This window comes from Rhinolophus hipposideros (assembly GCF_964194185.1).
Source record: "Rhinolophus hipposideros genome assembly, chromosome: 18".
Lineage (NCBI taxonomy): Eukaryota > Metazoa > Chordata > Mammalia > Chiroptera > Rhinolophidae > Rhinolophus > Rhinolophus hipposideros.
The window spans coordinates 43,380,865-43,393,478 of record NC_138064.1 but is presented as its reverse complement, the minus strand read 5'-3'; the positions used below and the strand labels follow the sequence as shown (position 1 = coordinate 43,393,478).

General features: G+C 34.4%; 1 protein-coding gene across 3 annotated transcripts in view; it reads right to left on the bottom strand.

Annotated features, from left to right (window-relative positions):
* The window catches only part of SEMA3C (semaphorin 3C), a 183,011-nt gene that overhangs the window by 27,159 nt on the left and 143,238 nt on the right, over window positions 1-12,614 (bottom strand). For all 3 annotated transcript variants that reach the window (XM_081080112.1, XM_081080114.1, XM_081080113.1), the window contains 2 exons: window positions 3,716-3,804; window positions 781-822 (listed from right to left, as the gene is read on the bottom strand). In XM_081080112.1, coding sequence (XP_080936238.1) covers window positions 781-822; window positions 3,716-3,804 — 131 coding nt within the window. The remainder of the gene's footprint in view (window positions 1-780; window positions 823-3,715; window positions 3,805-12,614) is intronic.

The window sequence follows — 12,614 nt, the reverse complement described above, 5'->3', positions numbered from 1 at the left end:
ATTTACATGCTTGTCAGTCTTCCTTTGAAGTCTACTCCATTTTTGACTACAGTACTTTGGCCCTTACAAATTTGTTTTGGGGACACTTTGGGGGTGGGAGAGGTGCATGTTTTGCACATGTAGAGATCGGAACTGGGCTTTTCCTCTCTGTGATCACTGCGTATTTGCATGTGAAGGCACAAATTAGAAGATTAAACATTTCTGATATTCAGAGTCTAATATTTCTTCCCCAAATCTCAAACCTTGATATGGCTTAGATTTGAGACATTCAGGTTCTTTTAATGACATGTGTAACCCCAAAAAATAGCATTTCCTTTGAAATAAGCATAAATGAATGCATTTCACAAACTCAAACATGTGACTGCAGCAGGAACTCAAAAGAGGATAGATTACTCATTCCAAGCCCCTGACAGTGTTTGTGATGGTATAGTAGCTCAAACACGCTAAACTCGTCCTTCACAAAGATTATTTTCATTTTGGTTAGCTTTATATGCTGTAATATTTGAGAATATAGGACATACAAAATGTTGGAATATCTTGCTGCATATATGCATATTCTCTTCTTATACTTTTATATAAAAATAAAACCTATTTTGTCTCCACTGATAACTAGTTTCTGATAACTAAATTCTACATCAGAATTAAAGGTGACTTTGTGGTATACTGTAAACACTATACATTATTTTGCTAATAAAGTTAATTTTTCAGACATTATAAAATACTCTTTCATAGTAGTAAAATTTTTACATGCAAAGAAAATAAAAATGGGGTTGATTTTACCTTTTTGGATGAAATTTTCATTGTTGTTATAGGAGCATGATTCTGAAAAGTTAGAAAAACATAATGTTAGTTGCAGTCGCTCAATGGATTTTTGCATTAAGTAATTCTTTTCGTTTTTGTTAAAATTCAAGAAATCATCATTCTCTCTATGTGCACATATACTTGCAAAATCTAAAATACTTGTCTATAAAGTATATTTCCTCTGTTGGGAATAAGGATGGATTTGTGACTCAGATATATGCCTAAACTTAAAGAATTAGCCTTAACACATCTATCCATATAGTTAGAAAAAATGAAAAGTTGAGTGCTCGCTTCGACAGCACATATACCAAAAATATGAAAAATTGAGAGAATTGGAAAAAAGTACAGTTTAGAATATTGAATCCAATGAATAACTCAGGATTGAATCTGGGTAGTTGGGGAAGGCAGGGGATGGGGACTGTGGAATGATACCCAATTTTATTAAAAAACACAGCACTCTGCATAAGACACTATTGTTCACCTGCCAAATGTTGCTTTGGAAAGATGTATTAGCCTGATCCACACTTATTAATTCTTTTCATTGCAAACAAAGTAATATTGTTAAGGGTTCTCTTTTGATAAATGTGAATCAATAAAAGAACTTAAGTATTTTGTGAAATAGTAATCCTTTTTGAAGTTCACTCCATACATAACTTACTTCTTAAACATTGTTAGTTACTTTTGAAGATTAAAACTTAGACTTGTGATAACCTAATAAAGATTTGTGAAATTTTATTTGAATAACTCAAGTGGTAGCAACCTCTCAAAATCAACTGTGCCCACAATTATTTCTCTTTCTAGAGTGGTCAGTTCTTACATTTAAAAGAGAAAATGGTGATATCTCTAAACACTCTACTGCAACAAGTTTTGATCATTGCTTAGAAATACACACATGTACAAAACAGTATTGCAACGTATATCCACCTAGGCAGCTTCTAATAGTTGTACCTCCAACTCAAGTTAAGTTTAAGGAAGCAGAACATATTTTCAGAAAATATTCTGAACAGAGGATTAAAAGAAGAGATTGTGGTTCTGCACGCCATAAAAACAAAGTGTCTGGTTTTTAAAAGTTACATTGAGTTTTCTGCAGTATATCAGTGTGACAGTTAACTAAGGAATTCTTTCAATTTAAATGCATCATTTCCTCACGTGCTCATCACACTAATATCATACACACCCAATTATTTTTACCTCACCACAGAAAATGTGACACAAACACCAAGTTGAAGACAGTAACCGTATTTGGTCAGTGTCTCTCTCAGTTTAGCCACATCAATCATTGGCACACACATCCATAAGAAAGCTCAAACTTTTAGTCTCTTTCTTTGGGACTGATGTCCCCCACATGCATTTTGACTGACTCTATTTTCCACTGAGAGTTTATTCTTCGTGATGATAATACCAGAATAACTCATATCACAGACCATAAGTAGTTAGCACACGATCAGACTAAGTCACATTTCTTTAAGACCTTTTCATGATAAATGTGTTCAGTTTGTGTCAAACTCACTTAATTAACATTTCCCGATTACCAAAAAAATATTTCAGAAATAAAAATGAGGTGCTGCAATATGATATTTTTGCTATCTTCAAGAGAAGTCGAGAATAAGGTACGTTGGTAAGCCAAGTTGTCCCTACTGAATTGAATGAGAAAAAAACAAATTTGATATATAATGAGATTCTGGTTAATTTAGTGAAACAATCAATCTCTTTACAAAGCAATGCATAGAAAAGGCACTTGAATACCTGGTTAACATTTTATGAGCACAATTTTAAGGAACTAATCACAAAAAGTTTATGACAAAGTGAGTCTAGCCTTAAAAAAACATAAATTTAACAATATTGGGAAGTTTGACAGAGTTCCTCAGATTTTATCTGGTTTGATTCTTTTTTTATTAAAAAAATATTTCTTTACATCCAAAATTTATTAGCATAATCTAACAGCATTGCATCCTGATCACTTACATGCTTATAAATTCAATATTTTTGGTGAGTATGGGAAAGTATGGGCCAATGTTTCTTAACTGTCTAATTGGAAATAGTAGTGTGCTGTAGGATTGATTCCATGTCAGTTAATTTTTAATCCTAACAGCTACTCTGTGCTTTGCCCGTCTTTCCAACTGAGGATAAGAGGGACCATTTGAATGACAATGACCTTCACCTTGAGGGGAAAAGGAGGTGCAGGACACCTTAGGTGTGCCTTTCAGGCTCACACATACATAAAGAATAGTTACTCTGCTTGGAGCAGGTATGATCTCACAGGGCTGAACTTCCCTCTGTGGACCTCTTTTTGTTGTGTTTTGTTTTCCTTTTTCCTTTTCTTCCTTTTTAATGCCATATTCAAGGACAGAGAGAATAATACAATGAAATCTGAAGTTCAGATAGAACATGAAGTTTGGAGTAATAGAGACAACATTTATTTTATTTAATTAGAGTGACATTTGAAATGATAGCAATAAAACAAGAGAAAACAAAGCAGTTTTTCTTGCAACTCCTGGCTGAAAAAATATGAGCGAGTTTATCTAGCAATCAATAATGTGAAAGTATTTGGGCTTCAGTGGCTTGTAAAGCCAAAGATGAATGCCCTCTCATGGCTAGTCTTCTAGACCTTGACCACAAGAACTCATTTGTTAAAAATAATGATGACCAAAATTCTTAACATTGTGACAATCGCTGGAAAAAAAAAAAAAAAAAAAACAAATAAAAAAACCCTCATCCTTTTATGTTACGATAGCGTGAAAGACAGAAAAATACTTCAGAAAAATGTTTGCTCTATAGTTCTCATTTCATCTGGTGTTTCCTACTCTCCAAAATTTATAACATGTATTTATTTGCTCTTTTATCAAATATTTTGTCTGTAAGATTAAAGAATTCCATTCATCATGCAAGTTCTGAGACTAATGGATGTTCAAACCTTAAAAACTTCCAACTCCTCCAGAATGAGCTCCCCACTGGCAGAGCTGTTTGTAGGAAGAACGACCACCTTCTGCACGGTTCCCCGATCTAGGGCAGAGAAACAAAGATGAGATGTTACAATACATTTTTTAAAGGAAAGAAAGACACTTATACATAAGATTACTGGCTTAGAATTTAAGATATCATTTGTGTAATTAGTCATTGAAAAGACACTGTGTATATTTAGTTATTACTAATTTCGATACACTGATTTTTATCCAAATCTTATGTTTAGATTGAGATTATAATTCAAAAGGCACTAATATGAACATCTTGTATTTTGCATATATTTTGTGTAGTTATGACAATGAGAGAAAAAAAGAACAGCTAAATGTCTTATGAAGTCAGATGTTCTGTTTCTGAACCAAGTGTGTATTCCTAAAATATTAATATATAACTTTAAATTCGGCAATTAAGAATATTACTTACTTCTCCAAACCAAACTTTTAAAGACACTGTTGTAGTTTTGTTAACATTGACACATAATGATTTAATTATCTCAGAAAAAAAGATTACTAAGAACAAATTTTTATAATAATCTCATTATAAATAACTAGTACTAGAAACTGACATTGAGATTTAACAGTGAGAGAGTTTAAACATGGCAAAATGTTTCATTTACTACTCAAAATAATTTCAAAGCAGAAATATAACTGATTTTATTTCAGATGGGGACATTTAGTCACAGAATAATTCTATCGTTTTCATTATTCTTTTTTACCAATTGGGAATGTTCCTTTGGACAGTCTTAAAATATAGGGGAAAATTTGAAATTAGATGGGCCAAATATGAAAGCAAATAAATAATTTACTCATATTTCTTGATTAGAGATTGCCCAAAACAAAGATTTATGCCTAAATAAATGTAACACATAGAGAAAACGTTATTTATTTTAGATTTCGAATTAACATCGTTTCTTAGCTTATATAAATGTTTTCTAAACATATAATTTGCCACTCTATGAACCACATGTTTAAAAGAAATCAGTTAAGATGTAGTAATGTGGGTTTAAAGCAAATTTGTAAGTAATTTCATTAACAACACATTTCCTCCCCAAACTATATTTCTAATAAAATAATTAATGAACTGCACCATGAATATCAAGTCATTACTTTTTTAATGTATGATCATGAAACTGAATTTATAATTTGGAAAGGTAAATTATCACAGATACTGAAACATTTCTTAGTTCTGTTGAGAAATATTAATAAGAAGAGTTAACTTGAACTGAGTTGTATAGGACTTTACAACTAGGAATCATTAGTATGAATACCACAAATCTTAAATCTCACATCTCAAACTGTCCTCTTTTCCACAGGCAAGAGTTACTCTGACATAAAATATTCCATTTCACGTTTACAGTTTCTATTTATGAGCCTAATTGAAAGACTCAAAATAATTCTTACTACTACTAATAAAAAAAAACCTCTACTTTAAAAGGTTACCAACTGAAAAATTAAAACCTACCAAGTAACAATAAAAATGTTTATATATAGAAGAACAAGACTTAAAGAGATTTTGCCAGAACGATCCCTGAATCTTGTAAGGATACAAAATATGAGCACCTGATCTTAGAAGTTTCAAACTACATTCTGTAACTTAAAATTCATTTCTTAAGCCATATTCAAAAATAAGTAGCAATCTAAAAGTTTGGGTTTTTCTTAGAAATTTCTGTTTCACTGACCAGCTTCCTCAGAATCTGCCCTGGTAACAATTTGAACTATTTTCTTGGAAAATAAGTAATGTAGTATAAATTGGAAGTGAAAAAACATTTGGTGTTGCGGTGCAGAGACGTGTCACAATTGAAAATTGATGAACGTAGTTGAAGTTGTTTCCCAATTTCTATTAACAGTTCATCACAAAGAGCACAGGACACGTCTAGGGAAACAAGATATACCAAAAAACGTAAAATGAAATCCTTGAAGTTATAGTAGCTAGATCAGGATTTATGTGTGTGTGTGTCTGTGTGTGTGTCTCTGTGTGTGTATGTGTGTGTGTGTGTGTGTGTGTGTGTGTGTGTGTGATGGACAAGGGTGTAAAACCATCTTTGTTTTAGGTCACGTTATCATAAAGGTCATACTTTTTTCCTTTTTTTCTTTTTTTTTTAAGAAGTCACAACATACTTTTATGGTTTCCTGCTGATCCTGTAAAGAAGGATCACTACCATTCTCCATAACAGCTTGTAGAGACTCTTTCTTGAGTAGAGACTGAGCAGAAACGGTGTTTAACCATAATCCCAAATAAAACAGCATGAAAAGGAATCTTGATTACAGGGGTTCCCAAAGGAAAAAAAAAAACTATAGGCTTTGAAAAGAATTAAGTATCATCAAAAATGAGACAATTATGTCCTTTCTGACCTAATGTCTCAACTTAATACAAGAGCAACATTTTTTGTAAATCATTTCTTCCAAAAAAACCCACAACAAAAATACTTTATGTATGACATTTATAAAATATTACACAAAGAGCAGCTATAAAAATTGGCTAATAAAAAGATATTGCAAAAAGTGCTTTTGACTCATTTGCAATAAAACGCAAAACTTGTTTTTGAGTCATTTGCAATAAAAGCTAGAACACCCCCCTTTTATTTCCTGTCTTTCTGTATTAGTTATTGTTTTGCTGGTAATGATGAGTAAATTTAAGACCATTAAAGGGAAAAGATATTTTTCCACCAAGTAAAACTGAACGTTAAGTTATTTAAAACTGTTGTAAAATTATAAGTAAATTTAAGTACTGGTAACATTTCTACCTGAAAATCAAGTTTAAACAAAATCATAGAAATGCAAGATCCCCATAAAGAAACAAATGTTTATGGACGCCTATTGCGGGCTGGCTCTATGAAAAAACATACTATTTAAGTCTGAATTTCAAGAAAATAAATATCCATTTTATTTCCTTTACTTTTCCACACTTTGACTTGTATTGGTACTTTATGAGATAGCATTTGTACAGAGCTATTCATTACACTGATTTGATTTTCATCGATGTATCACAAATATACATATTTGTTATTAGAATTCCACATATTAAAGTTTTTTAGATGCATAAATTAGAATAGTCGTTCAAATTCGTGATTCAAATATGCATGGAACAACTTCAAATTCCTGTGATAATGTTAATCAACACTATTAACAATGGTTAATTCAAGTTTTATGAAACATTGAACTTATGTTTGGGAGGCCTTCTGTAAGCAAAAAAAATAAATTGTTTGGTTCTTTCCCCAACAAGTACAGATGAGGAACTCTAAAGCTTATGGTAAGATCACCTCTGACAATTAGCCTAATCTTCTAAAGAATGAAAAGTTTCTATAAAAGTGGACACTAATACAGTCTTTAAATTGGAGAATCTCTAATTATCCAATGTCTATTGGTATAATATCTTCTCACTACAATTTTATCATTAAAGATCACTCTTTTACAAGTCAGCAAAAAGTTGGATAATTTCTTCTTCAGTTGAATATAAACAGATCTCCCTCTTTGTTTCATTTATTCATTGGTCTGTCTTCTACAGCTACCAAGAATATTCTCAACGTCTTTTTCACATTCCTCCAAGTTTATCTTTATACCCTCCATACTCTTTGTTTTAAGCATGAGCAGACCCTTCAGATATACATTGTTCAAATTCAAAACCAAACTATTTTGCCTGCCTTTCTCTGGACACCTGCAGTTTGGCATTATCTCCTTGAAAATGCGGTGTTCATAATTAATTATAAATGTTGTGCCACAATGCCAGATCTCACTGAGACTGAAATATCTAAAAAGACACAGTAATAGTTCTAGTAGTTAATCAACAACTTAGGTGACTGCACAGGATCTCTAGGATTTGAGCCTCAAAAACAAATATCTCAACTCTAGTGCACACGGTTTACAAGGTTCCACTCTGGATGTCTTTATATTTCTGCTCCTGTTACCGACTGCCTGATTCTCACAATCTTTAGATCAGATTCTCAAGAGACAGATTGAATTTGGTCTAATATAATCATGACTAAAGCACATTATAAAGCAGTACTACGTAGACAGTTCAGCTGTCAAATGCTTGTGTCATTTCAACTAGTTGTGACACTGGGAAAGAGACCATATATATATGAAATCGCCCATGGCTCTTTCAGCATGTCTGTATTAAAGGGGTAGTTTCTCTCAAAATGCAGTACTGGTAGACATCTGTAGCTTTCTTTTCAAAACATATTCACAAATCCTTCAGTTCCGTATATAGCAAATACTTTTGAGGTGTCCTTGGGCTGTATCATTCACTACTAAGTAAGTAAGTAAGTAGATTTGGGATGTCTTCTTTCCATTTTTATTCATTGATTCAACAAGAAATAATTGAGCAGCTTCAGTGTGTTAGGCACTATATCCAGTGTGGGTGCAGAGATAAGTGGCATAACACTCAAGAATTTATGGTTCACAGTGTAGAATTTATGGTTTTTTGAGTAGCACATATGATCCCATTAAAATGTTAGTCATTGAAAAATATGCATTTTAGAATGTCCATAAAACTTCCAATTACTTATGTCTCCATAAAGCCATCTCTGTATCTTTCAGTTTGAAAATGATAACATCATTATCAAATGTTTTCCTTCTGGGGTTAGTGAGAATGGCATTCCTTGAATGTACTCACAACATAAATCCTTTTTATTGTTTTATAGAATTGGGATATTGCTTTTACTTCCTTGGGGAAAGCACCATGCCTACAATATAGTTACAGTGAAGCAGACTATCTTCCTTTGATCCTCAAGCCTCAGTTTGTTTGTGTGTACAATGTAAATAATAATTAGACCTTCTGTGATGGGTATCTGTTAACCAAGGTTTCTGCAGAATCACTTCCCCTTTTTTTGATAATAGCACCCTGAGACATCATTTGGAAACAACACTTGTTTCATTTTCAGTCTACATGGTTAAGGAATAGGGTAACTCTCTTCCAGCTCTGGAGAGGCGTCCAGCTACATGACAGGCTGGTGCAAAAGGGCATTCCTTTGCCCTGTGATTCATGCAGGAGTAAGCATAGAAACAAGTCAGGACCCAGCCCTTCCTGAGAATTAGGTAGGTGGAAACCTCTTTCTGAGATGAAGGCTGTTCAAGACTTGTAAATCTGGAGGTGTTGGCGCCATCCTCACTACCACATGCTGAGGACTTACATTGTGAGTTCATTCAACAAATGCCATTCTTACTGCCCCCAGAAGGAAGGCATTTGATAACTATATTATCATCTTCAAAGTAAAGAATACAGAGATGGCTTTATGTAGACATAAGTAATTGGGAGTTTTACAGACATTCTAAAATGCATCTTTCAATGACTAGCACTTTAATGGAAACACATATAAATTCCTGACATCATCTTAGCACAAATTCAGATACGTCTGAGGCTGCCTCTTTTATTTCCCAGTTGAACACACACATACACACACAAAAACATGTTTTGAACTAATTTGAGTAAGGTGTGTGGTCACTTTCAGTTGAAAGAATTCTGACTAACAAAAACTACATGAATAATACATGGAAATTGCTTAGCATAATGTACGGTACACAGCATATCTTCAATATGTGCAAATTGTTTTCTACTTGTAGCTCAACTAAACTTTTGACATTATTGGAAGCACCATTTTTTTTCTAAACCCCAATTTTCTCATCGATGAAATATAGATAATAGGCGTACCTTGAATACAGTAAAGCATTGTTATGTGAATAAAGCAAGATGAATCTTATAAGTAATTTGCATCACGTAAACCTATACAAAAAGATAATGTAGCAGATTCACCAATCCACATAAGTGATTTTAATTATCTTTTGTTGCATTGAATTTTTAAAGAAAATTCCCCAAAAATGTTCTTTTCTGCTTTATATATTTTATGGCACCTAAGTTTTTATTCTTTCTAATATAAGGATCATAGCAGTATTATCCTTAAACCTTTCCACTGTTTCCAGACAGGAGAACAGCTTCTATTTCTAGCACAGAAAGTGTTGGCTCTCTCAAACAAGTGATCAAACATAGGTCAGTACCCAGCGGGTCATTTCAGTAGTCATTTGTGTATCTAATCTGCTGAGTCTCATTTAAAATACAGTCCTCAGGGGGTTTCCCTAGAAATTGCTGTGCCAACTGTCTGTTTGCCACTAGGCTTCTGGTTACCTAAGGATTTGGTGTGAACATTGCCTCCTTAATCAGATATAGTCAGTCCTTTTCCCTGGTTGCTAATGTGTAAAAATATTCTAGTCGGGGTCAGCTTCATGGGTGTAAGATCTGTTTAGTCAGACAAGTTCCTGAGGTCTGAAGGGACCATGCTTGGTTCAATGCTCTGCTGTCACCTCCTTGAAATTCTTAATAATTTTGAACACGGGACCCTGGATTTTTATTTTACACTGGGCCCTGCAAATTATGTAGCCAGTTCTAGGTGTTCGTTTTAATAGACATTTGTACCAGCTAAGGAATGGCCTTATTCAATTTAGTAAAGGCAGACATACAAATCTCAAAGTCATATATTCAACTCTTTCCTCCTTTATCTGTATTTCACCATAGTGTCCCTAGATGTCAACCTAAGCAGCCCTGTGCATGACTTCAGAGGCAAATTATTGTAGGAAAATCAGCTCTAGTATTTATCAACTCTAATTAGTATAAAAAAGATAAAATAATTATATTTGTTCAATGAAAACTCGTCGTTTATTATAATTTTCTGAACCAATTTGTATATTAAAATATTAAAATATCTTAAAACCAAAAATAATAAAAAAAACCTGCAAAGGCTCTGTTTGGCAAATGAAAGCTTTATAGATAAATGAGGGAAGAATGACTAGACATCTAACAGTGTTAGTTTCTATAATTAGATCTTACTAATTGGCTGCCTTATTTCATGTTAAAATATATTTTCATAATAGATTCCTTTTTCTTGTTAGGTTATCAAATTGCAGCTATATTCTTTTAATAGTATTTTTAAATTTGAGAATGAAACTGAGAATGAAATCATGAGTTTATACAATATTTATTAGTAGTTTAGTGAATATACTTTTAAGAGGTGGCAATTCTATTCATGAATGCCCCGTTTACACACACACACACACACACACACACACACACATAAAGTAGGTCATTTGGCACAATTTGTCACATTTAGCAGAGCTTTTTATACTCAAAAGGTCATTTAAATGCTGTGACATAGACACTTTGGGCTTTAGCCCATCGGGCAGTCAGGCCGTTAGAACCCAGTTAGTCACCAATGGCATCTCAAGTGTCTCTATTTGAGGGGAGTCCCAGGGAAAGGCAGTATCAACAACTCCTATCTATTCAGCATCACAGACGGTGTATTGATGTTGAAAAGTTTGTAGGGTTGAACAAATTTGAATAGCATTGTGTTAGCTTAAGTTAAGCAGGTTTCTTTGCTGCACAACCTTTCAGAATGACTGAAATACTTTTCTGCCTTGTGAGGACAATATAGTATTTAGTGACTTTGCTAATACCATCATTTCATGTAACTCCTAGTCACTACCATCCATGTTCATTTGGTAACCATGTTCTATTATACAAATAGCTTCTCCAAGGGTGGCATTCAGACTACCTCACTCAAAATTACTATCATGCAGGATCTCAGCTCCCGCTCCCCGCACAAAAACACAGGATATGATGAGGGCAAAAAGGAACAACAACAGAGACACAGATAGGGGAGTCATACCACTATAGTCTTGCTGGTGGCTGGGTTGGAGACACAGGAAGCAGGAGCCACACGATCTGCAATCCACCGCCCACTTTTCTGCCTGCTTGTCAACCAACCAACCAACCAACCAACCAGTGCCACGGCAGTTATATCAGTAGCTAATTGGCCGACTGGCCACAGCTGATGGGCAACCACAAGCCAGCACCTTTCCACGTGAGACTGAGAGCCTGGAGACTTCTCTCTGGGACTCTGTCCCCACAATTACCTAGAGAGTTTACTAAAAATTTAGATGTTTGTTTTCATGTCAGATAACAAACATAATGTTTGGAAGTGCTAATTGTAAATAAGCTTTACAGAAGACATATATGTTTGCTCAAACATTTGACAATCAGAAGGTGAACAACATAATTCTTTGTAATGTGTTTTATTCCTTGGTAATTGTCTGTATTTGTTAAAAAATAAGAAGCTACTAAATTAGTTTTCACACAGACAATATTTATTTTATTTCTGCCTAAATTAAGCTAAAATAACTGGGGACAGACCCTCAGAGAGCAGTTTCCAGGCTATCAGCCTCATGTGGAGAGGTGCTGGCTCAGATAGTAGATGGCCGTCAGCTGTGGCTGGTTGGCCATCAGCTGTAGCCATTGAGCCATTGGCCACTGATATAACTACTGCAGCTACAGAGGGGAGCAGAGGAGAGTGAAGGAGGAGACTGGAGAAGAGTGAAGGAGAGTCAAGGAGAGACGGTCGGTTGGCAGCAAAGTGGATAGCAGGTCACACGTCGTGTGAACCCAGCCTCCATTGAAACCATAGTGGTATGACTTCCCTACCTATGGCTCCGTGGGTGTTCCTTTTTGGCCTAGCCACATCCTGCATTCTTATGTGGTGAGCAGGAGCTGAGAACCCGCCGGACGCCCCGCATGACAATAATATATTCTCCTAACATATAAAGTTAAAGTAAACTAAAAAAAGTAATTACTTTAGTAATATTACTTTAAATAAAGCAATTATTTAAAGTAATTTGCAATGTACTAAAATATGCTAGGATTATCCTTGTGGGGACAGAGCCAGGAATGCAGTTTCCAGGCTCTCAGCCTCACGTGGAAAGGTGCTGGCTCAGGTAGCAAATGGCTATCAACTGTGATTGGATGGCTATCAGCTGTGGCTAGTTGGCCATCAGCTGTAACCGGTGAGCCATTGGTCACTAATAGAACTGCTG